A 23,859-nucleotide genomic window follows, 5' to 3' on the forward strand; every position below is an offset into this window, starting at 1 on the left:
GCCCCATCGAGTAACACGCCCAACCCGGCGAACCGGGAGGACGGGCAATCGCATACCTATCGATCTAGACGAAGGACTCCTCCGACGAACCCTTGAGTTCGCCCGGCAAGCAGCCTCCCCCACGCGGCCATCCCGTCATCAATGGCACCAGCACTACCCAAACACACCAAGTGTCCCGATCCCAGGCGCGGACTCATATCTTCGTCCAAAGGGTCCCAAGATCAAAAAACTCAGGGTTCGAGCAGAGCCAACAACCAACGATGTAACGACGGGGCGGGGCGAGAAGAGAGGCCATTGTGTCCGGACGCAGGTCTTGGAGGTCAGCCGCTGTGCTTCTATGGCGGCGCGTTTCCGCGGCGTTTCTATTCCATCCAAGGAGGGTAGAATAACGTGTGTCCGGGGACTTTCTCCCAAAGCTTGGTTCTTGGTCCAGAAGGACCGAGACGCCTTTCAGAGAAGGACGTCTCTGTTTGTAAGCTTCGATGGCGATTTGTCGGACGAGGGGGGTTGAAGGGAAGAAGAAAGAACTGCAACAAGACGCGAAGCTCGAAGTTTTTTATAAAGAAAAAGTCGAGCCGCAAGTGGGGCGCTGCCTTGTGGCGGTGTCTGGTGGGGGGCCGGACCTAAAGTTCTTGATGTGGCTTGTCTGCGCTGTGACCTGAGTTAGTGCTCGCAGCTTGGTAAGGTGCCCAGAGGCAGGCACCCAGGCACCCAGCCTTGTGGCTTTTGCAGCCAATAGGAGACCAACGTTCACTTTTCGCATCGCGACTGCCTTCTTGCCTGGGCCGGAGCTTCACCCCAGTGACCGATTTTCAGCAGCTATTTCAAGCTGTCGTCGACCTCGGTTACCCCCCTCAATCGTCCGACCCAGCATCCCGAAGCCACTCCACTGCCCTCTACCCGTCCGGATATCTCGAGTCAAAAACAACCACACCACACATAGCTCGATCGACACACGAGTGACACCATGTCGGGCCTGTTCGGCAGCGCGTCCTCTTCTTCGTCGAGCAACACTGTTGGCGATCTGAAGCAGGACATTGCGCTTAGCAACCCCCCGGAAGACAGCATCTCCGATCTTGCCTTCTCCCCCGCTCAGAACCAGGCCAGCGACTTCTTGGCAGTGGCCAGTTGGGACAAGAAGGTCAGGATATACGAGATTGCACAGAACGGCCAGAGCGAGGGACGACACGCCTACGAACACGATGGACCCGTGTTGAACTGCGACTTCTCCAAGGTACGAAACCTAGAGTTGAAATACTTCGATTCGCTCGGCATCTGCTAACTCTGGTCGAACAGGATGGCACAAAGGTCCTCTCCGGCGGCGCCGACAAGGCCGTCAAGGCGTGTGACCTCGCGTCTCAGCAAACGATCAAGATCGGCGAACACGAGCAGCCGGTCAAGTGCGTCCGCTTCTTCGACTCGGCCAACGGCACCATGGCTGTGTCGGGCTCCTGGGACAAGACGGTCAAGTACTGGGACATGCGGTCGCCCACACCGGCGGCGACGCTGACATGCCAGGAGCGCGTGTACTCGATTGACGTGCGCAACGACCTACTCGTCATCGGCACAGCCGACCGATACATCAATGTTGTCGACCTCAAGAACCCCACAAAGTTCTACAAGACGCTTCAGAGCCCGCTCAAGTGGCAGACCAGGGTCGTTAGCTGCTTCACCGACGGCGCCGGTTTTGCTATTGGCAGTATCGAGGGCCGCTGTGCGATCCAGTATGTTGAGGATAAGGATGCTAGGTACGTTTTTTGGACGCGCATGACGAACTCGATGGCCGAGTGACAGACGGCTAACGCTATCCGCAGCTCCAACTTTTCCTTCAAGTGCCACCGTGATCCCCCGGCGAACAATGTCACAAACGTCTACGCTGTCAACGACATCTCCTTCCACCCCGTGCACGGTACCTTCAGCACTGCCGGCTCGGACGGCACCTTCCATTTCTGGGACAAGGACGCGAAGCACCGCCTGAAGGGATACCCGAACGTCGGTGGTAGCATCACGGCGACGACCTTCAACAAGAACGGATCCATCTTTGCGTACGGCATCAGCTACGACTGGAGCAAGGGTTTCCAGCACAACACTCAGCAGTACCCCATCAAGGTAATGCTGCACCCCGTACAGGCGGACGAGTGCAAGCCTCGCCCGACGATGAAGAAGCGGTGAATGAGGCGCGGGGGAGAGGTCGCGCGGAGACAGTATTTGGAAATCCGGATCAGGCTACGGCGCATGCGTACCGAGAGGCTAGATGCGAAGCGATCGAGGCAGACAGCCGCGCCGGGATGCCTGTGTAATGTACGAGGGAGGAGTGCAAGAAGAATTGGGAGAGGCTCTCTGGTCTGAGCAAACAAGCAATTTTATATGGAATCGCGGTATCATGCTCGCGGAAAACAAGGAGTGTAAGGCACAGGGCGATACCAAATTGGCAAATCAAAAGTTATCACAATCATGCACCTTGCACAGGTTCACGGTGTTGGTCATGGAAGCGAGGTGTGTTTGGTTAATCGGATCTGCTTGTTCAAGATCCAAGTCGAGCCGTAGAATTCATAAAGCTTCCCGTGCCCAGTTTCGCCTCTCTCCCCTCATGGGAGAGATCCGTCCGATCCGACTCGATTCCGCCCATCAGGATAGTAAATTAAAACCATATAGAAAATATCCCAAAGAAATACCCGTTGCAACTGCTCTCCTAGTCATCGAGTTCAACGGAGCCAAGTAACATCCAACCGCTTTGCTTTGTAGTTTCACATCATGATAATCATCACCTTTCTCTCTCTCTCTCCCGTTTCTGTCAACCAACAAAAAGAAGAGAAAACAAGAAAGGAGCGTGGGCCTTGTGAGGGAAAGGATGAGCGTCATCCCCCACATTTGAACTCTTCAGCAGCGTGCGGAACGCTGTTTAGAAGGCGGCCTTCTGCTGCTGGGTGCCGACGACGTTGTCGACGAGGCCCTTCCACAGGTCCCTCAGGCCAGGCTGGTGGGTCTCGACCGGCGCGGCGGCATCAGTCTCGTGGGCCCACTTGAGCTCGACGCCGTCGACGCCGAAGGCCTCGACCTCGGTGAGGGCCGCGGCGGTGACGTTCTCCGGGTGGGCCGCGACGACGGAGATCTCGGGCCTCGAGAGAGGAAGGTCCTCCGCAGCGGGGACCTGTTCATAGAGGGATTGGTGTTTCGTGGTGAAGGAGTCCGGGAGCAGAGGCATGCGCATGCCGGCGAACTCGTTGACCGGGAGGGGCTCGTAAGACGCGGGGAGTGTGGTGAAGTCCATGGAGGCGATGGGGCCCGCGGATGACGCGGGGGAGGAGGAGAAGGTCTGCATCTGACGGTGTGAAGGGGAAGAGCGTGTCGGTTGCGGGGTCGGGCGGTGGGTTGTTGTGAGGGTGCGAGCAGACTGTGGGCGGGTGGTGTTAGTGGTTTCTGCTGTGTTTGCCGCATTCGACTTTGGGGAAAGGAGGGGAGGGGGAGACGTACATCATGCTCGCGGAGACTCCGGTTCTTGAGGAGCTCGGCGTACTTTGGCATCAGCACGGCGCCGTGGTTGACGTTGTAGTGCGACTCGAGGAGGCCGCTGGAACGGTTGGCGGCGGCGGCCGAATTGATGGAGCGGGTGAGCTTCGAGACGGGGGCGGTGATGCGCGACATGGTGGCGGGCGGGTGGTTAATGTTGTTTGGGGTCTGATGAGAGTGGTTTGTGTTTGGGGTGTAAGTGCCGACCAGGCTAGAAGTTTGATGGGCTGTGGTTGAAGAGAAGGTGTCGATTAGGACGGGACAGTCGAGAGGCTTGAGGATTGTTCGGCGTTTTTGGGTGTAAGAACACAGAGAGTATTGGGTTTGACACGGGTAGATGGGAGAGCTACGGGGACGATGAACGGCTGAATGAAAAAAGGAGGAGAGGGGGAGGGGAGTCGCACTGCAGATATACGCACGGAAGTAGGGACGAGGGAGCAGCAGCAGCAGGACGAGAACGAGGGGGAGGAGGGCGGGAGACAGATTGGAGATCAGAGATCAGAGACAGAGCTTCACACGCTACATGCTACAGATAGCACATCCACACCCACAGACAAGCATTTGCCCACACACCATTTACACAGACACAGACATCCCTGGGCCTGGAACCAGGAGCGGAAGAGAAAGACGGGCTAGGGCCAGGTTTGGATTGAGAGGGATGGGATGGGATAGGATGGACTCTGCCTGGTTCCTTGGCTGTCTGTCTCTCTGTGTCTGTCGCTCTGTCTGTCGAGGGGATGGACGGGATGAGAACGGTGGTGGAACGGGTTTGACGGTGGGCAGAGGTACTTGACGCGGTAGGGAACGCGCGCCGTCCGTGTGCGAGGTTACAAAGTAGGTGGATGTACCCGGAGGTCCGGTGTGGGCGACCAACGTTTAGCCCACCGTCCCACGGTTTTCTTTTTTGGTTTGGGTTGCTGGCGGAGGAAAAGCCGGGTGCCGGGAGTAAAGTGGGCAAGCTGTGTGTGCCCTGTTGGAAAGCTAGTTCTGCCGGCGCGGGACCTGTACGAACCAGACTCAATCAGTGAGAGCACTTTGAGTGGGTTTGAGTGAGTGAGTGAGTGAGTGAGTGTGTGTGTGTGTGTAACAGAGATGGCCGTGTACTGGTATTGTTGAGAGGGGACCCAATCAGGGGGAACAAGGCTTAGGGTGTATTTTTGGTTGGTTGGGTGGGGGGGCATGCAATGTACGTGTCGGCATTCAACCGCCGTTTTCGAGCGGTCTTGGACATGCACGCCATTATGCAACTTGCACATCCAGAAGGTAAGCATTAGTCAATCGTCTCCTTCCGGAAGCGTTCGTCTTGTTCTAGCACTGAGATACGTAGCCAAGGTGGTCTACTCTTGAGATCGCGATCGCACAGGTACACAATATGAGGGAAAACGCAGTGTTTGAAAACACAGTACAAGTATTGTACCTGATACTGGCCTTGTTCTAGCACGACGCAGTAGAAAAAGGCAAAAGTCAAGACTACACCAAACCTGGGAAGAGTTGGGGGGCCCAAACCGGCCGATGTGCACAGTAGTGGGCGCGCGTGAGCTGACGACGGGAGGGGCATGGTGCGGGTGTGGCGTGTCCAGCGTGTCCAGTGGTGTCTTGGGGCAGCGAGGATCTTCTACGGTGACCGCTGGGCCTGGCATCTGGTTTCGTGGATTGGGCCTTTTGACAAGGTTTCGTACCACCGACTCTTATGGCGTTCGGCGCCCCGTGTGCTGTTCCAACTTCTCGATGTCTCTCGAGATGGAACGGCTACCGCTTGCAGAACCGATGAGCGTCGTAGGTATCCCCAACCGGTACTTGGCAAAAAACGCCAGAAACGAGGCGACGATGTGGTAAGCCCGGGGCTGGCTGGAGATGGGTGAGTCGTGCGCGGTCAGTCAGGTACGCTGATGAGGTAAGTAGCTTTCTTCGTGACCCTGCCAAGGCGGGCACTGGGCGGGATGAAAGGAGTACTACATGTGGTACATAGCAATACTAGTCTTGCGTTGCTATAGCGCGAGGGTCTCCGTATCGAACGTGCCTTTCTTTCATGTCCGCAACTAGTCTCCTAGGCGCGAGCTATCTAAGGTATGTCCAACACATAGGACACAACCAAGAGCGAACATTAGACAGACACGTTCCAATGTTTCCACCCACCCTCCCACCACAACCGGCGATACCGATAAGAAACGGGCCGGGCTGCTGGACAGGACACGCTCTCAACAGAAATTCGGGCAGTGTAAAGATGTCCTCCATACGTGACGTACCGTATCATTACTACCCAGGCCGTCGCATGAACAAGAAGGGTGCTTGGTCCACCGCGCTTTGCTATTCCTGCTGTTTGTTTGTTTGTTTGTATGGAGTCAGCATTGCCTCGTTAATGTCAAGCGGGCTCAGGGACACAGGGGTTCAGGGATACAACTGCCTGTCAGAATGCTTGTTGAGCTGAGATGGCCTCCACTGGTTTACGTATACTTGTTCACCCGCTCACTGCCCCAGCCCAGCTCTGCTTCACAGTGTCCACTGGGGAAGTCGAGACGAGCAGGAACCACTGTCACGCTGAACCAGAAAACAGGGCGCCTTCCTTGCCTGCCAAACTCCTGGAGAAAGAAGAGGCCAAAGCTTCGAGACGTTGAGGAGCTTGGGCCAAGCTGAATATGGGTCTCTCTCTTTCCCTCTCCTGGTATGTTGGTACATCGGTACACTTGTACATGCAGCATTGCAGTCTGCTTCCCCGGTCCCGCCGCTCCACCACACCACTTCTTACCCAAGTGCACCTACAACGTACGAATATCCGTACACGCTCATAGATCACACACACCAAACACTCACCGGTACCAATACTGCGTCCTTCGCACCACTGACAGTCGTCGCTCCTACACCTCACTCGACCGCCGACGAATCTTACCACGCATCGGGAGCGGGAGGGGTGAGGGGCCTCGGACGAACCATCGGAGCCGCTACATAGTAGTAAGTCACGGCAGGACGATTGTTGGCCGAAACACGCATTGGTGCCTCTCCTCTCCTCGACTCTCCTTTACTCTCCTCTCTTCAATCCCCGTCTTATTATTGCCGGTTTCCACGTCCATCCTGACCTCGACTCTCGCCATCACTCTCCTCTCCAACCTTTGGGTTGTTGCCCCAAACTCGAGAGGGTTGGTTTGTACCCCCTGCCACGCCTGCCGACCAAGACCTACCAGGCTTAGCGTATCTCCCCGCCGCATTGCCGCCGGGGGAGGGACCTGCGGCCTACGACCCCATGATCGCCTGCCTCTCGGCTGGGCATGCCTGGATGGGGTCATCTACATCAATTTGACTGGCCAGTGAACTTGCGTGCTGGACGAGACTCTCTGAGCCCCGATGATCGCTCTGTAGACTGGGCCAGGGCCAAACTAACTATTCGTACTTCGTGCCTGGTGGAAATTGCAATCGCCGGCGTCGATACAAGCAATGTGACAGGCTGGCAGAGGACAGGGCGAACGAAACGACTGTGGGGTCCAGAAACAAGCCCAGATATCTGTACATGGTGCGAATCCGACATGGAGAACTCACAGGGCCCCCACTCTCGAGTCTCACCGCTTGAGGTTCGGGGCTGGCACGACGAGGGGAGGGCCCCAGCCGCCCGGGGAATGGATGCCGCTCGCCGCTTTTCATCGAATCATTTCTGGAAATGGACTCGGCGTGATTGGTCAGACGGCAGACCGATCGGCGCATGGCCAGATCGTTGGGAAACCTTCCACCCACCTCTCTCTCACCTTCTCGACGGACACTCTCCTCTGACTTGGTCTAGCTAGCACCTCACAACGTCGAGCATCCATCCTCGTCGTGCGAGTCGAAGATGATGGAAGGATCACCGTATCTGTCGCGGTGCAAGGTGCTAGAACTGCGTGTAAGCCAGCATGCAACCTGAGTCCGGCTAACTAGCGTGCCGTCCGGAGCGAACGGTAGCATCCCCCATCACTTGTTGCTGCGTTCGCGGAGTAACTCAATTTCTCCGTCCCTATGTGGTGTCCATCGCCAATCTCACCAAGAGGCTTATGCGGGCTACACTTCGGACGGCGTCTCAATCTTCTGTCGGCCGTTCCACAAACTCGGCCCTATTTCTCTCATGAAATCATCAGAAACCGCAAAACAACGCAAGACTGCGTCGACGTAGGTGTCAGTGGTGACGACTGTCTCGAGAAGCGCCCAAGTGCGCACAGAATCCAGACATCCTGATACCGCGCCATGCAAAACAATGACACAGCTTGCCAAAGAAGGGGAGGGAAACCCGCCGAACTTCGGACCAATCCGTGGCCGTGGGGGTCGCGGACAATCTCCCTCCCATCCGGAAACATAGAGCCAGTCTGTGCGAAGAATCCCAAAGGAACCAGTGGCCCGGCACCCCAAGACGTCTCGAAAGACGACGGACGGGTTTCCAGTTCGGCCTTGTTTCTTTTTACAGCTCTGTGCTGTCAGCAGCTCTGGAGACTGGCGTTCGGATCGGCGGCGGCCGTGCGAACGATGCCATGCTTCCCGCGTGTCCGAACCGGTTCGCTCAGGGCATGGCTTGGTCGTTTTAGGGATTCGTTTCCTCCGCCGCCGCCCAGGGACCATATCTGTCAGAAAGAGAGGAATTGCCAGGTCGAAATCCAAGCCATGTTCGACGACATGTAAAGATGGAAGGGCGGATGGCGGGTGGCTGTTTCTGGCAAGTCTCGTGCACGTCCTGCCCGGCCTCGATTTCCTTGGGTGGCGACCATGTTTGGCAGCGATCAAAGACCGAGTTGGGTCGAATTAGGAGATATGCTCTACTTTATTCTGCCTTGGAGACTGGAGTAGTGTGTGCATGCATGCTGTATGCGAATGCGGATGCAATGTTGTCTGAGAAGGTAGGTATGTATGCGAGCAATGCAAGATGCAGATTGATAAGGATCGCAACAAGGAAGCGATCGCGAGCCACGACCTGCTAAGCGTTCCATCGGGAACGCGTGGTTTGACATCCGGCTCCTCCGATTGGGTGGACGCGACGAATGGGCTTTCGATCCCCGCTCACCGCTCATCCTACGCAGCGAGAGCGTCTTGGATGATTGTCAGGGAGATGGATGTTCGTCCCAGGGCGAAGCGGCGACGTCCTGGTGCGGGAGCGTTGTCTAAGACAACGACGGCCGCAGCGACGATGCCCATGGAGAACGTGGGAAATCCGCTCGCTCGCCGTAGTAAGAGGCCTTCAGAGCCCAGCGTGATATGCATCCATCCTTGCCCTTCTCAGGTTCGCGGAAGGGAGAGGGGAGAGACGGGCCGGTGTGCTTGGTATTGCAACACAGGATGAACGGATGGCGGATCGCTTTGCATTCCAAGGGCGTAGAGACTGTGGCAGCTACGATCCAATCAATTTGCACTTCCCCGCCCACACAGAGGAACATCCCACGCAGGGGTGGGGAGTGTCTCTCAGCTTGAACTCCCTCAAATCTTGACAAACCTTGCCGTCCACCGCGATCTGTTCTTGATTCCGGCGCATGCCAGGGGAAACAGCCAATCATGATCATCCCGGACCCGGCTCCCGCGCCGGCTCCGGCTTTCGTCTCGCTCGGAATGGTTGTTCTCGACGAGATCCGCTTTCCGGACGGCAAGGTCCTCCGCGACATCCCCGGCGGCTCCGGCTTTTACAGTCAGCATCCCCTCCCTCCCCTCCCCTTTCCACCATCGTCATCTGTTTCGGGGCTTGCCAATTTCTCTAGTTGGATCCCAACGTGTTGCTCAGTCATCCGGTGATCAGGTACTCTCGGCGCCCGCCTCGCCGTCCCACAGAGCGAGTCCGCGGCCGTTTGCTGCCTCATCGTCGCTGGATCGGACTTCCCCGTGTCAGTGAGGGAACAGATCGAAGAATGGGGCGTCAGTGTGCAATTGGAAGAGAGACCCGGCGAATGCTCGACCAGGGGTCTCCTGGAGTACGAGAATGACGCTTTTGGGAGTTCGTATTGATTCACCCTAAGGGCTCGGGACACGCGTTGACGCCGACGGCAGAAAAGAATTTCCGATATACCACGCCTCCGCTCCTCCCAAACGTGAATACGCTTCCGGATCGGCTGCTCGGCTCATCCGTTATTCATGTCCTGGCGACGCCTGAAGACCTCGAGCGACACGTTGCCGCCCTCAGAACACGCCGCGCCAGTGTTGACGGCTCTCGACCTTTGATTGCTTGGGAGCCTTCACCCATCGGCATCTCCAATACAGAGGATGATCATATGAGAGTTATTCACACATCAGGCATATGCTCGCCAAACGATCACGAGCTGCTGCGTACGATGGGCATACAGGAAGGCCCAGGGATTCCCTACAACAGAGCACTCGTCGAGTCCCACGCCATTCGGCTCTCCAACGATGACATGCTCCACGGTGGCTCATCTGCCCCGGAGCGGTCTAGCAAAGGGAGAATCACAGTCATCAGGTGCGGCGACCAAGGATGTCTGACCATCCGCCAGAGAGACGAGCCCATATGGTTGCCCCCATTTCACAACTACGGCTCGCCCAAAGTCGTCGACCCCACCGGTGCCGGAAACGCCTTCCTCGGCGCTTTCGCCGCTGCCTTCGCCAAGACGCACGATGAGGTCCTGGCGTCCGCGTACGGCGCTGTCGCGGCCAGCTTCGTCATTGAGCAGATTGGCCCGCCCAGGAGGGAGATGGCGAGCGGTAAGGAATTGTGGAACGGGGAGGGCTTCGAGGAGAGACTGAGGCAGTACATAGCCAAGGTCGAGACATGACCGGCAACCCCGGCCCTGGGACGCGCGCGGGAAGAGAGAGAGAGAGAGAACCGGAGCCGGAGCTGGATCTGGAGCTGGAGCTGGAGCTGTCCCATGGGGACCGAGAAATGGGGTGGTGGGTATCATAAGGAGTCTCTAAAATTCCCGACCTATACATTTCTCATTGAACGAAACCCTCTTTTCATTTTCCTTTCCAAAAATCAAACAGCCCCTGGACTGATCAAACCCATCTCCCAAGTCTCTCCTTCATCGGATGACCTGCGTGCCCTCGGCGGGCTCCAGGATCTTCCATTGGCAGCCGACGTTCTTGTCGGCGTTGTTCTCCTTGAGGATCTTGATGATCTTGTCGGCGATCTCGTCAAAGTTGCTCGTCGCGAGGGCCAGGATGGTGGGGCCGGCGCCCGAGAGGCACACACCGAGGAAGCCCGGTTGCGTGCTGGGCGACATGCTCTCGACGATCTGGCCGAGGCCGGGGATTAGGGTCTGGCGGTAGGGCTGGTGGATCTTGTCCTGCATGGCGAGGTGGATGAGCTCCGGGTCCGGCGGCGAGGTGCCCAGAGCCACGGGGAGGAGGGCTATTCTCTGCATGTTGAAGGTCTGTGACGAAAAGGTTAGCCAAAAGATTTGGGGGGGGCTGGGGGGAGGAAAAGGTTGAAGGAGGCACAGGGAAGGGGAACGCGATGATCGGACATGGGGGTCACTTCACTCACAACATCAGGACGGGTGTAGTGAGGCGGTAGCACCTCACGGGCGAGGTGGGTGGGGACTTGGAAGTCGGGGATGATGGCGATGGCCTTGATCTCCTTGGCCCAGGGGAACTTGATGTGGTGGCCGATGCCGTGGGGCGGCTCGGGCGGGGTCTCGCCCGTGTCGACGCCGCCAGCCGGGGCCGGCAGGACCTCGCTCAGGGGGATCTCGATGCGCTGGACGTCTTCGGGCTTCAGGGGGCGGAGGTAGGTGCCGACGAAGCCGCCGTACAGCGAGGCGCCGACGTTGTCGGGGTGTCTCTCTGGTGGATTCCCATGTGTGTGAGCGCACGCACGCCAGTCTTCATCTTGGGCGGGGGGCTTCCGAGGGGGGACGTCTTCTCCTCACCAATCATCAGACAAAAGTCAAAGAGCCTATCGAGGCTGAGGTGATCGAGATGGCCGACCTCCTTGCCGAGCATGACGCCGGCGACGACGGCGGAGCCGGAGCTGCCGAGGCCGCGGCCGAGGGGGATGGGGTTCTTGATGTGGACATGGGTCTCGACGGGGAACATGCGCTGGCCGTGGCAGCGCAGGACGTAGAGGGCGACGCGGGTAATGAGGTTGACCGAGGGGTCGAGGCTGATGTCGTCGGTGCCCTCGCCTTGGCCCTCGTAGGTGAGGCGGCAGTTCAGGGGTTCGGCCGAGGTCGTCTTGGAGCGGTCAACGGTGACGTGCAGCTCGAGGTAGACGGAGAGGGCGAGGCCGATGACGTCGAAGCCCGGGCCGATGTTGGCGGACGACGAGGGCGTCTTGATCACGAATGTCTCCTTGGACATGACGGGCAGGCGGTGTAAGTCGTGCCGAGGGTGTGTGTGTGTGAGTGGTGGGCTGAGAGGCGGGGGGAGGGGGAGGCTGTAAGATGAGCTGAGTGAGTGGTTCAGTCTTCCGTGGTCGCAATTGAAGGGATTTCGGTGAGCCTCGGCGGTTCAATCTTATGAGTGAGTGTCTCCTCGATGAGATGAGGGCGAGTCCGGTCGCAAAGTAATGAGATGAGAGTGAACCCAAGTCTGTATCGCCTGACTGGATGTCGTTCGTGACTCAAAAAAAAATGCAATCCCCCCGATGACCGGAGCGTCTCAGCGGCCGGCAGCTGTTTTTTTGGTGGTCGTTGTAGTGGGGAAACCCTACGATGAGTGCGGGGTGGATTCATCATCTGTCATTGGCCAATGAATCGCGGCGGTCCGTCGCTTTATCTTATCACGCCCGTTTCATCCCCCCCCCCCCCATTCTCTCCCCTCTGGCTTCCACTTGTTGGGAGATTGATTCCTTGCCAATGACAACCTCTTCTTCCGACTACATCTCATGTCAGGAGCCCGTTACGGGATTTTGTGCTACGGGTGTATGCCCGGGAGGCCATTCGAATGCTCAAAGAGGGCATGTAGCCGGTGACGTTGCGCATCGATACCTCGAACAATCCGGACACCCAGGACGGTCAAGATACTCGACTCTTGTCAATAGCACGCAACGTAGACCACAGCGGCCGATCTCTCGAACAACGTCCATTTCGCGGTCCATCCAACCTCCCAGTTTGCCTCAGATATCTCTACCAGCCGATAAGCATAGGTCTCGACGGCTTCGAGCTAGCATCTTGCTACATCACTCTCATCACCCGTGCTTGACCCGCAGCTGATTCTTGCGACCTCCACCGAGACGTGAGGCACACCCCATCCATCGCGTACCGAATGCGAGCGTTTCGGGGCTCTGAAAGGTTGTCGCGGCGACGATCGTACACCGCTTCGAGGATCGAACGTCTACCGGTGAGTTTTTGGGAGGCAAGCGGGGAACAAGACAAGAGCTCGTGTTCTGCCGCGTTCCGCCGAGAACCCGCGAGCTCCACCGTCCATTGCGGATGCCTGTCGGTCGGTCGGCCGTCTTCGCATTGGCACTTCTAGAGCTGCGGAGTTGCAATCCCATTCCATGCATGCCTGCTACCTGGGTAGGTTGATGCGACAAACCTTTTGCGACCATGTTCCGCATCTACGATGTATCCTGATTCCTCCGCTTGATGGCGGACACAGTCTAATAACCAGTGTATGGCGGCGAAGTGTAGATGCGTCGGACTGCCCGTGGGAGGCAGCGCCACTTACACTGGGTGATCGGCCCATCTTTCGCGGGCGAGTGAGCCTGCGGCCGGCGATACGCGCTTGCGCGCTTGTAACGTTGCTCGACGCTGCGGATGGTCAGCGCGAAACGCACTCATACCAATGGGCGAACTTTGCCATCGTGAGCGGCTGTACCAGTTAGGCTCGTCGACGGCGCCCTTTGGCGCCCCTTTCTGTCCGCGGGTACGATGACGGCAGGATTTGGGGAAGAACCGTGGACCGGCGTCCGCCGCAACCGTCAGCCAACGACGCTCGACGCGTGGGAGTCTAAGCCTCACCATAGTCCTATTGGGAGGAAGTAAAATCCCGAACGATGCGGCGGAACCCGGTGGCAGAGACAGGGTCGCTGCGACGCATCCGTTGGCGAAGAGACAGTCTATTTTGCGGACACGAGGGCAAAAAAAGACAGACCACCTGACTGTTGCGTCCCGCTCTCATTGTCGTCAAGGCACGGTGGCCGTTTGTGGAGAACAACAAGGTGGGAAATCGGCTATTGGAGTAGTTGCCCGATGCACTCCGGCACGAACCCCCAAGAGAAGAGGAGACAAAAGCTCCGCTGCAACAGCGGCAAAAGCGTGAACAGAGAGCGACAACCATAAGACAAGTTTGATTACACACACACACAAAAAAACGAGGAAAAAAACCCCCGACACAGAGGGATGCGGATCGGATATCCCACCTGATGCTAGAAGAGGCTGTCAAACGGAGAATAGGAGCGGCGGGACCAGCCATGCTAAGCCCGAATCAATCCAAGCGCTCTTTAGATGCTAAAAACAGCCGGATGACAGCCCTGTGGCGCGGGCTTTTTCGGTCGACTAGCAAACCACACGCCGCTCGCCGGTCCGTTGCAGCCATTCCGAGGGATTGCATGTTTGTTCCCCTCTCTCCTCTTCTCTCCCCAATCCCAGTGCAAACAGCTCCAACGCAGGCGGGGATCGGGCTAGTGAATACGAGAACAACCCTCGCTACATTCTAGTGGCCCGGTCCCCACGTCAGTACCCAGATCTGTGATCGGCACTGCATTCTCCCCTTGCTTCCTAGTCTCCTGGGTAGCATTCGCCTTTTCCAACCAACACCTCCGCTCGCCTCTCTTCACTCGCAATACGAACTGAAGAGATCACGGCCTGGGGAAACTTAGTCTACCCTACCTTTCCGGCAGCCATCTCATACGACGTGACATTGAGATGGAGCACTCCGCCGAGCCGGCCAAGGGTCCTGTGCTGGCCATGTCACGACATGATGCTATTGCCGGAGAGACCACAGCGTCACGGGTGCCTTTCTCCGCCTTTCTTCGTTTGCCGCAAGTTGCCGCAAGGGCGGGAACTGCCCGCCTTGGCTCGGAGTTGGTGATGGAGCATGATGGAAGACGCTGATGGATCGGACTCAGCTGGGTTGCTGGGGCTGTATAAAGAGAGACCAAGGACTCACCTCGTCCAGATCTCGTTTTGGTCTTCGTTCTCATCAGCTTCTTCTTCAACCTCTCCGACTACTACAAACAAATCTCCAGACCAAAGCCTTCAAAGCTCCACCTACAGCCACACCACACCCATCCCACACTCCCAACCACACATAGCCAAAATGCAGCTTTCCGGCCTCGTTACCTTCCTCTCTTCCGTTGCCGCCGCCGCGGCCGTCTCCGTCTCCTACGACACCGGCTACGACGATGGTGCCCGCTCCCTGACCTCCGTCTCGTGCTCCGACGGCGCCAACGGCCTCATCACCAGATACGGCTGGCAGAACCAGGGCCAGGTCGCCCGCTTCCCCTACATCGGCGGCGTCGACGCCGTTGCCGGCTGGAACTCCCCCAACGTAAGTTGCCTTCCTTCTTCTTACTTGAGAGAGTCTTTTCTGTCTCTTCAGAAATCAAAAGAATCAAAAAATCCCATAGTCTGACACGCACCAGTGCGGCACCTGCTGGCAGCTCACCTACAACGGCAAGAGCATCAACGTCCTTGCCGTCGACCACGCCGGCTCCGGCTTCAACCTCGCCCTCGGCGCCCTGAACGACCTGACCAACGGCCAGGCCGTCCAGCTCGGCCGCATCGAGGCCCAGGCTACCCAGGTCGGCCTTAACGCCTGCGGCCTGTAGGGGACGATGAGAGAGTGAGAGAGTGAGAGATGAAGAGAAGATCACATCACGTCCCAATACGACAGCGTAGTAATTGGTTGGGCATCAATGGCCGGCTGGATTTAATGGACAGCTCGACACTGTATTGAACCGGCGTTCCTCCATCATTTAGCATCATGCATATCACGATACATTCCTTAGAACATAGCTAAAACTTAATGAAGCACGGGTTTTTGCCCTGATCAAAACTCTGAGCTCGAAGGGTCTTTGGAAAGAGATTGACTTCTTGAACTACAATGATGGGGATTTCTAACTAGTGAGTGTGAAACCCAGTGTGAGTATCCTGAAGGCTGGTGTTTGCTTGCCTGCTCGGAGGTCTGCACTCTTCTTGGCGCACTAGTACCGCCGGTGGTTTCTCCTTCTTTGCCTTCTTTGCCAAAACGTTTTCAATGATCTAAAGAACTCATCTGCTACTCGGATCGCTGCATCAACCGTCGGTCAGCATCCGGCAACAGTTTCCAGTCTCAGAGACCTACTCCCCATCACTCTCGTATGCATTGTCGGGGTCTTTCGAGAGTAAAGCTTCAAGCAGGAGAAATATATGCCTGGAACATCACAGTACCGCATGAGGTCGCATCGACTACGGATAAAACAGTTGTCTTTTCAACATGTCGGCGTGATTAGACATGATGGTGGAGGCCTTTGGAAAGCAATCGGGTAGAGATGGTGCCATTCAGAGTTGGTAGGAAAATACCCAGCCATCTCTGGAAGCGACTTAATGGTTTCGCCCCCACGCGTTACCTTATTGTTCACGGCAGCCGGCTCCGACTCCGTGTCATTGGTGGATACAGTGCTCCGTCTGTCAGTCCGGCCCGGGAGTGGGTTGTTCAAACCGGCGACGGCAAGCGGCGCGGAAGCGGATTTGCCCGTCGAAACGAGACCGAGCCCACAATCAATGTGGCGAGGCCCAGCGGCAGAGCTTTGCATCCAATGAAAGTTTTCCTCTCCCCCCTTTGGCAGGCCGGAACCAAGCGACAACCTGTCGAGGGCACGAACCAAGCCCATTCCGCAAGATGCTAGAGCTGGAAATGGCGGAGGATATATGGCTTCGAGCAGATCTAGACTACATGTTCCTTGACGTTACAGACACACGTGGCAGAAATGAGAGTGAGACAGCAAGCGTTGAGTAGAGAGCCCCTGGTTTGCTGCACAATGAGATCAGAGACAGAAGACGGACTGGCTGTTGAAACCGAGACGGGGACTACCCTGACCACCCGGGTTGGCCAGGCAGCACTGGAGACTTTTCCACTTCCATCTGCAAGAAGTCCACTTGTGAAAATAGAAGGGGAGAAAAGGAAAAGAAGAAAAAACTGCAGTGCGAACAAGCAGAATTCGATGCGAAGCGCACGTGAATGGAGGGGCAGAGGAGGTACGTACCGTAGTCGAAATCAACGCTGAAGAGGGGTGCCTGAACAAAACCCCGCCTTGCAGGAATTTTTCTTTGCTTCTAGAGCGCTTCAATTCGTTATCTTATCTGCAGTGGCGGGGCTCATCTCGAAATTTTCACGGCTGGTCCCCTAAAATTTTGTGTCTGGTGCCTTTTTTTTTTTTGGTTGGTTTAATTGTATGATACAAATTATTTTTATTTTATTTCCCCCCTCTTGAAGCTACGGATTGTCTGTCATAGGTGGTTCGGGCATCAACAAGAACAACTGGACTGGCTGGCACCCTGTCCTGGGCTCCCCCCCCTCCCCCTCTGGATTAAAAATCCGTAGCGCCGAGTCTTCTTTTCCCCTTCTTCTCTCACCTCGCTCCCGTTCTTCCCCTCTTGTGTTCTCTTCTTCTTCTTTTTTCTTGAGCGCAGGAGGACGACGAGATACCCAACAAGAAAAATACAAGATGGATAAAGGAAACTTGGTCCAGCTGCTCCAAGCGAGCCAGATTCGTGAGTTTCTCTTCCTCTACCCTTCCTCGTCCCCCTCCCTTCTCTGGGACATCTCCGTCGCCCTGTGCCACCCCGGCAGCAAACCCGGCCGAAAGCCAGCCTCCCTCATTTCCTCTCGCCCTCGCTTCTTTTTCGCTTTGTGGCTCTCGCCTATTTATATGTTGCCTTTTTTTTTCTCTTCCTCATCTTCCCCCGGAAAAACCTCAAGAGTTCCTTCTTGCTAACCTGCTCTCTCCTCTTCAGCCGACACCGAGAAGGTCAAGGCCGTCACGGCCGAGTTGCAGAAGAACTACTACTCCAAGCCCGAGTCCCTTCTCCTGCTGATCGAGATCACCGTCTCCCACGATGACGCCGCCATCCGTCAGCTGTCCTCCGTGCAGGCTCTGCGCCTGACCCCCAGACACTGGTCGAAGCTCCCCGCCGACAAGCGACAGCTGGCCAAGCAACACATCCTGGACAGCATTCTGAACGACCAGTCTGCTTCCTCGCGCCGCTCCAAGTCGCGCCTTTTGGCCTGCGCCATCGGCCTCGACCTTGAGGATGGCGAGGGTCAGGACTTCGTTCGTAACCTCCTGTCTCTGAACACCTCCGACAACGTCGCCCACCGCGAGGTTGGCTCCTACATCCTTTACGCTCTCCTCGACAACGACCCCACCCACTTCGCCGAGCAGACCACTCAGCTTCTTGGCCTCGTCCAGAAGACCATCGTTGACCCTGCCAGCGCCGAGGTCCGCCTGACTTCCGTCAAGTCCGTCGGCGCTCTGCTGATGATCGTCGACCCGGAGGAGGACACCGAGAGCGTGAAGCTCATCCAGCAGCTCATCCAGCCCATGGTTGAGATCCTCAAGAACGCCATCTCCGAGGGTAACGACGACCACTACAGAGACGTCTTTGAGGTCTTCCAGTCCTTCTTGGGCTACGACTCTGCCTTCCTCGCCGCCCACCTCAAGGACCTCGTTCACTTCATGATCGACCTCGCCGTCAACACCGACGTCGAAGAGGATGCCCGTTCGCAGGCCCTGGCTTTCCTCAGCCAGTGCGCCCGCTACCGCCGCATGAAGCTCCAGGCCATGAAGGACATGGGTGCTCTGCTCATGTCCAAGAGCATGCAAGTCGTCACCGAGATCGACACCGACGACGAGGATGATGACAACTCCCCTGCGAGAACTGCTCTGTCTCTCATTGACCAGCTGGCCAGCGACCTGCCCCCTCGCCAGGTCATTGTGCCTCTGCTCGAGCAGTTCACTCAGTTCGCTCAGAACCCCAATCCCGGTCACCGCAAGTCTGCCATTCTCTCTCTCGGCACTGCCGCCGAGGGTGCTCCTGACTTCATCGCCACCCAGCTCCAGCCCCTGCTGCCCGTTGTTCTTCAGCTCTTGAACGACCAGGATGGCTCCGTCCGTCACGCTGCCCTTGTCGGTCTCATCCATCTCGCCGACGAGATGGCCGACGAGCTCTCTCCCAAGCACCGCGAACTCATCAGCGCCCTCCTCACCAACCTCGAGGCCGTCGCCGGCTCCGCCGACAAGCAGAGTGTCAGAATCATCCGTGCTGCCTGTGGTGCCCTCGACTCCCTCATCGGTGAGGGACTCGAGGACGACCTGATCAACGAGTTCGGCCCCAAGCTGATCGTCCCCATGGGCAAGCTCCTCGGCCACGAGGACTTCGCCGTGAAGGCCGCCGCTGCCGGTGCCATTGGCGCCATCGCCTCCGCTCTTGGTGGCGAGCAGTTCAAGCCCTACTTCAACGATGTTATGGGCGCTCTTGGCCAGTACGTCACCATCAAGGACAGCGAGGAGGCGCTCGCCCTTCGCTCGTCCGTCTGCGACTCCATGGGCCGCATCGCCGATGCCGTTGGCGCCCAGGAGTTCCAGCCCTACGTCATGGATCTCATGAAGGCCAGCGAGGAGGCTCTCAGCCTCGACAACGCCCGCCTCAAGGAGACCAGCTTCATCCTTTGGGCTTCCCTGTCCAAGGTCTACGGAAACGAGTTTGCTCACTTCCTCCCCGGTGTCTTCAAGGGTCTCTTTGACTGCCTTGAGCTTGAAGAGGAGTCTGTCTCCATCCCCGGCCTCACGGAGGAGGATATCCCTGAGGGTCTGCTGCTCTCTGGCGGCAAGAAGCTCAACTTCAAGGCCGCCGCCGAAGATGACGACGAGGAGGGTATGGATGAGGACGCCGACTGGGAGGACCTCGACGACTTCGCCGGCGTTACCGCCGTTGCTCTTGAGCAGGAGATCGCTCTCGAGGTTCTCGGCGACGTCATCACCCACTCTTGTGGCCCTGATGCCATCAGACAGTACCTTGGCGACGCTATGGGCAAGGTCGCCCCCCTCGCTGAGCACCCCTACGATGGCGCCCGTAAGGCCGCCATCTCCACCCTCTGGCGCTCTTACAGCCGTGTCTGGCAGCTCTTCGAGGAGTCGACCGGCACCAAGTGGCAGGCTGGCTTCCCCCCCAAGCAGCAGCCTGACGAGGTCATTGTCAACCTTGGCCAGATGGTTGTTGATGCCACCAAGGGTGTCTGGCAAGAGGACACTGAACGGTACGTTCCAAATACTTCCTGGTTTTCAATTCCCCCCTATTCCCCGCCCTTAAAGGATGAGTAACTCGCGTTATACCCAGCTCACTCAGACGCACACAATGTGTGCGGTTGCTGAGAACACGTTTGATCATATCTGACCCATTGGGCAACTCCACGTTCATTCATGGCCATCGTTTCGTTTGGGACACTCGTGCTAACGAATCATCTCAGGACCGTCATCACCGAGATCAACCGCAACATGGCGGCCACCCTCAAGACCTGCGGCCCCTCTATCCTCGTCCACGACGACCTGCTCAAGGAGAGCATCACCATCCTCGGCACCCTCATCACCCGCTCCCACCCCTGCCAGCAGGACCTCGGCGACGAGGAGGAGGAGCAGGAGGCCGAGGGCTCTTCCGAGTTCGACTGGCTCGTCATCGACACCGCCCTGGACGTCATCCTTGGCCTCGCCACCGCTCTCGGCGGCGACTTCGCCGAGATGTGGAAGATCTTTGAGAAGCCCATCCTCAAGTTCGCCAGCTCTCAGGAGTCCCTCGAGCGCTCCACCGCTGTGGGCGTCATCGCCGAGGCTGTCAAGTACATGGGCGAGGCCGTCACCCCCTTCACCGACTCTCTCCTGCCTGTGCTCCTCCACCGCCTGACGGACCCCGATTCCCTCGCCAAGTCCAACGCTGCCTACGCTACCGGCCAGCTCATCTTCAACTCCCAGTCTACCAACCAGACCATCTCCCAGTACCCCGCCGTTCTGGAGAAGCTTGAGCCCCTGCTGCAGATCAAGGAGTCCCGCATGGTCGACAACGTCTCTGGTTGCATCTCGCGCATGATCCTCCGCAACCCTAACCCCGAGTTCGTCGAGCGTGTCCTCCCCGCCGTCGTCGACGTCCTGCCCCTTCAGGAGGACTACGAGGAGAACGCGCCCATCTACCAGGCCATCGCCAAGCTGTACGAACAGCAGAACCCCACCGTCGTCAACCTCACCCCCAAGATCCTGCCTATCCTGCAGGCCGTTCTCAGCCCCCCCGAGGAGCAGCTCGAGCCCGAGACCCGCCAGCTGGTCCAGAAGCTCGCTTCGCTGCTTCACTAAGTGCGGAAGATTTTTCACAAGGAGCAAGCGGCGGAAGGAGAAAAGTTTGTGTTGCCCCAAGGGGCTCTTAATGAGTGATGAGTGGACGAGACCCCATTTCTTAGTCTGTAGATAGGTTCATAGACTACCACGGTAGACCTCCTGGATGATTCCCAATGCTCTATCAACTTCTTTATGTTCTACTTTTTGTCCCACGCGCAATATGCATAATTGTGACAATACATCCCAGTTGGCTGAGATGATGACCTGGGTTCATCCAACAAACCCACCTGGCTTTCAATGAGCTCTATCTCTCCCTCATTCAGCTCGCCCGGACCCGCGGCGGCCATGAGAAGCGTCTCCTAAGCCAGCTGCGGCTTGCTCTTATAGCCAAAAAAAAGCCTCCACTACGCAGGGGCCGGCATCCCAAAGAAGACAGCAGACGGGACCCTCAGCGCCCTCAACGGGCTTCCACTCATGACCACCCTGCGGAGTTAGCTTTCGGTTGGTGAAGGACGCGATCGTCGACCGGCGGAAGGTGGAGATTCCCGTTTTTCAGCTTCTCCGTGAAGTCGCTCCGGACGGTGATGTTTTGGTTGTTGAAGCCGTGATCCGGCCGGAGCTCGGCCGGCATTTCGCTGCAGGCATGACGGAACACCTTCGGCATTCCTTTGTCGCTACAATACTGCTGGGGCCTAACAAAATGGCAGAGCGTCAGCATTCCATACGTTATCTTTTTTTTTCGGTCCGAACTCTGCAGGGTTTACCTGCGCCGATGATGGCGACGCGTTTGTTCAACATCGCCATCATGATGCGAGATGCAACCAGAGTGAGAACGTCGAAAGCATAGAACGACGACGGTATTCGTCACGGGATGTCGTGTGAGACTGGCTGGCCTTCTGCGGATGGGAACACCGACAGGAAGACCTTGCGATGAACACTGCAATGCCTCGCTGTAGGACCAGTCTCCATGCAAGTAATATCTTCCCCCTTGCCTTTGGGAAAGTAACCAATCGCCGTGGTCGCGAAAGTTGTACGTACAGTCGACAAAGTCTGGCAAACGAAATTCCTTCTAGACACGTGGTTCGTTCGAAGACAAGGTTTTCTGCAGTGCAGTTCATTGTTGAGCCTGCCCCATCGTTGGAAGACGACAACGGGCCTTCAAGGTTGGCCGCAGACGGGACCGCCCTTCATGTGTCCCATGTTGTATTATCCTTTTCTCATTTATATAGATAAATATCCGGAGTTCCACCAGGCTCCGATTCGGGCTTTGAAGTCGGGCATGCCGCGCTGAGACACATTCATTCCTCTCCGAGATCCGGCAAGCCGGTCGGCCTCCTTCCGGCGGAAGAGTCTCCACTTCTCGGGCCGATGGTTCGTGAAACTGGGCTGCGTCACCGAAGCTGGATAAATCAGCAACGTGTCTGCCTCCTCGAAAAATCACATCAGGAGGGTCCCAACACGGTACGCATTGTTCCGGAGCACCTTGTGATGCGTAGAAAGGAGCCCGAAGCCTCGGGGCTTTTGTTGATGTGTCGCCAGTTGACACGGCAACGCAAAGTCGCCCCGGGCCTCGGGAGCTGGCATCGCTGCTTTTTCGTTCTCCACACGGAAAAGGCGAGCCCGCTGCCGGCCAACAACACTCAATCCGACTCGAAGCCTCGTTTCATTTACCGACTGCCTGCGAGCCCTTCCTTTAACTCTCCCCTGTAATCTTTCCCGAGATCCCCCCCCCCCCCCCCCCTGCAACTCGCACCAGAGAGACGACCAAAACAGTCACACTTGACATCGCGCGCACCTCAATCAAAATTACTCAAATAAGGCATGCGTCACGCTAACGCATGCACGCCTCCAAATCAACAACCAACGGACCAAGAAACGGATAGCCGGTCTACTGATTGCTTCCCGCAACGCCATTTCCCCCTCCCTGCATTGGTATCAAAATCAATACCGGGTGATCTAAGAAGCCACCCACTTACCACCATACTGGGGCCCAAAAACGAACGCCCCCCCCCCCGGTGGCCAATGGCTATCTGATTCGAGGCGAGGTTCAGCTTGCGTTTTACAGTGCGCGCCTGTGCCGTGGCCGCCCCTGAGCTCTCAGGGGAGGGGAAGGAGCAGATCTGCTGTCAAGGTGTTGCTTTTCCAACAATGACCTAGAGTGGCTTGCAGATTTGCATATGCACCTAGGTCTCGCTCGGTTTTGGGCGCCCCTATTCGTCCGAGACAGCCACCCCCGGCGCTTTCTTTTCTCTCCCGTCTTCTCTCTCCTGTTCCGTCTCTCCCTCCCTTGACTCTGTAGTCTTTCCTCTCCCCCCCCCCAAAAAGTGAACCGCACACTCTTGTGGCGGTAGGTGCCAGCCAGACCAGGCCGACGGGCGAAAAGAGCTTCCGTCAACGCTCAGGTTCCCGGCTGGGTCCGATTGGAATCTGGCAAAGCGAGAGACATCACAGATCGGCACTAGCCGCCTCGGCTTGCTAACAGACTCTCTCGAAGATGGGACAAGCTCAGGGAAAAGAAGAAGAAGAAGAGAAAAAGAAGAAGAAAGATGCGGCAAGGAGGCAAAGATAGGATCTTTATTTTTTTATTTTTTTTATTGATGTATTTGCATGCGAGATGAGATTGAAGGGGACACATACATACAGACGGTTGTTGACATCGCGCATACTGGCATGCGTATGCATGCACACGCACGTACGACTACGACTTTTCCTCCGACCGCCACCAACACACAGCTTGATCGCCTTCGCAGGCTCCTCGATGCCGTGCGACCTCAGTCACTGAGACACGAAGCGAGGGCGATCCCCCTTCTCAGGGTCGCACAAATATATACACAATATGAAGAAACACCTCGGTATAAAGGTAAAACCACCGTATAAGTGTCGTGCCTGATATCCAGCATCGTACCCGGCCGGGCAGGCACCTCTCCTCTCTCGCCCCACCACCCCTTGGCGGGTGTTCAGAGTGAGCGATGAGGCGATGCTGAGAAAGAGATGTGCCCACGGCCGCAGGTCTCACGACATCTTTGTGTTACGAGGCAGGTATGACGGTGAGGCAAGGCATTTAATTCTGTGCGGCGGTCGCCGGACTTTGTTGAGAAGCAACTGGGTCGAGGTTGAAGGTGACACCCTGTGGCGTCACGCAGCCCCGTGAG

At 57.1% G+C, this 23,859-nt stretch overlaps 7 protein-coding genes across 7 annotated transcripts; 4 read left to right on the plus strand and 3 right to left on the minus strand.

The window, feature by feature from the left end:
- The first annotated feature begins 772 nt into the window (after window positions 1-772).
- On the plus strand, window positions 773-2,792 carry CDEST_13197 (Putative WD40/YVTN repeat-like-containing domain superfamily). Its single transcript, XM_062929353.1, has 3 exons — window positions 773-1,234; window positions 1,297-1,748; window positions 1,815-2,792. Exons 1-3 carry the CDS (start codon window positions 968-970, stop codon window positions 2,170-2,172), a joined length of 1,077 nt encoding a protein of 358 aa, XP_062785404.1. The 5' UTR covers window positions 773-967; the 3' UTR covers window positions 2,173-2,792.
- A 1-nt stretch (window position 2,793) lies between these two features.
- On the minus strand, window positions 2,794-5,471 carry CDEST_13198 (uncharacterized protein). Its single transcript, XM_062929354.1, has 4 exons — window positions 4,928-5,471; window positions 4,385-4,543; window positions 3,475-3,875; window positions 2,794-3,394 (listed from the first exon to the last, which is right to left on the minus strand). Exons 1-4 carry the CDS (start codon window positions 5,148-5,150, stop codon window positions 2,903-2,905), a joined length of 1,275 nt encoding a protein of 424 aa, XP_062785405.1. The 5' UTR covers window positions 5,151-5,471; the 3' UTR covers window positions 2,794-2,902.
- A 3,447-nt stretch (window positions 5,472-8,918) lies between these two features.
- On the plus strand, window positions 8,919-10,332 carry CDEST_13199 (Putative carbohydrate kinase PfkB, ribokinase). The gene is made up of 3 exons (XM_062929355.1): window positions 8,919-9,139; window positions 9,248-9,442; window positions 9,496-10,332. Exons 1-3 carry the CDS (start codon window positions 9,010-9,012, stop codon window positions 10,230-10,232), a joined length of 1,062 nt encoding a protein of 353 aa, XP_062785406.1. The 5' UTR covers window positions 8,919-9,009; the 3' UTR covers window positions 10,233-10,332.
- CDEST_13200 (Putative ribosomal protein uS5 domain 2-type superfamily) lies at window positions 10,333-12,192 on the minus strand. The gene is made up of 3 exons (XM_062929356.1): window positions 11,328-12,192; window positions 10,943-11,241; window positions 10,333-10,829 (listed from the first exon to the last, which is right to left on the minus strand). Exons 1-3 carry the CDS (start codon window positions 11,755-11,757, stop codon window positions 10,479-10,481), a joined length of 1,080 nt encoding a protein of 359 aa, XP_062785407.1. The 5' UTR covers window positions 11,758-12,192; the 3' UTR covers window positions 10,333-10,478.
- Window positions 12,193-12,586: 394 nt separating this feature from the next.
- Window positions 12,587-14,486, minus strand: CDEST_13201 (uncharacterized protein; the record flags this gene model as incomplete). Its single annotated transcript, XM_062929357.1, has 4 exons — window positions 13,219-14,486; window positions 13,069-13,151; window positions 12,937-13,000; window positions 12,587-12,869 (listed from the first exon to the last, which is right to left on the minus strand). The coding sequence occupies exons 1-4, from the start codon at window positions 13,362-13,364 to the stop codon at window positions 12,587-12,589; spliced, it is 576 nt and encodes a 191-aa protein (XP_062785408.1). The 5' UTR covers window positions 13,365-14,486.
- On the plus strand, window positions 14,487-15,399 carry CDEST_13202 (Putative cerato-platanin, RlpA-like domain superfamily). The gene is made up of 2 exons (XM_062929358.1): window positions 14,487-14,892; window positions 14,987-15,399. Exons 1-2 carry the CDS (start codon window positions 14,662-14,664, stop codon window positions 15,170-15,172), a joined length of 417 nt encoding a protein of 138 aa, XP_062785409.1. The 5' UTR covers window positions 14,487-14,661; the 3' UTR covers window positions 15,173-15,399.
- A 1,418-nt stretch (window positions 15,400-16,817) lies between these two features.
- CDEST_13203 (Putative importin-beta domain, armadillo-like helical, importin beta family) lies at window positions 16,818-20,888 on the plus strand. The gene is made up of 3 exons (XM_062929359.1): window positions 16,818-17,096; window positions 17,340-19,641; window positions 19,852-20,888. Exons 1-3 carry the CDS (start codon window positions 17,051-17,053, stop codon window positions 20,723-20,725), a joined length of 3,222 nt encoding a protein of 1,073 aa, XP_062785410.1. The 5' UTR covers window positions 16,818-17,050; the 3' UTR covers window positions 20,726-20,888.
- Window positions 20,889-23,859: the final 2,971 nt, after the last annotated feature.

Source organism: Colletotrichum destructivum, chromosome 9 (genome assembly GCF_034447905.1).
Source record: "Colletotrichum destructivum chromosome 9, complete sequence".
Lineage (NCBI taxonomy): Eukaryota > Fungi > Ascomycota > Sordariomycetes > Glomerellales > Glomerellaceae > Colletotrichum > Colletotrichum destructivum.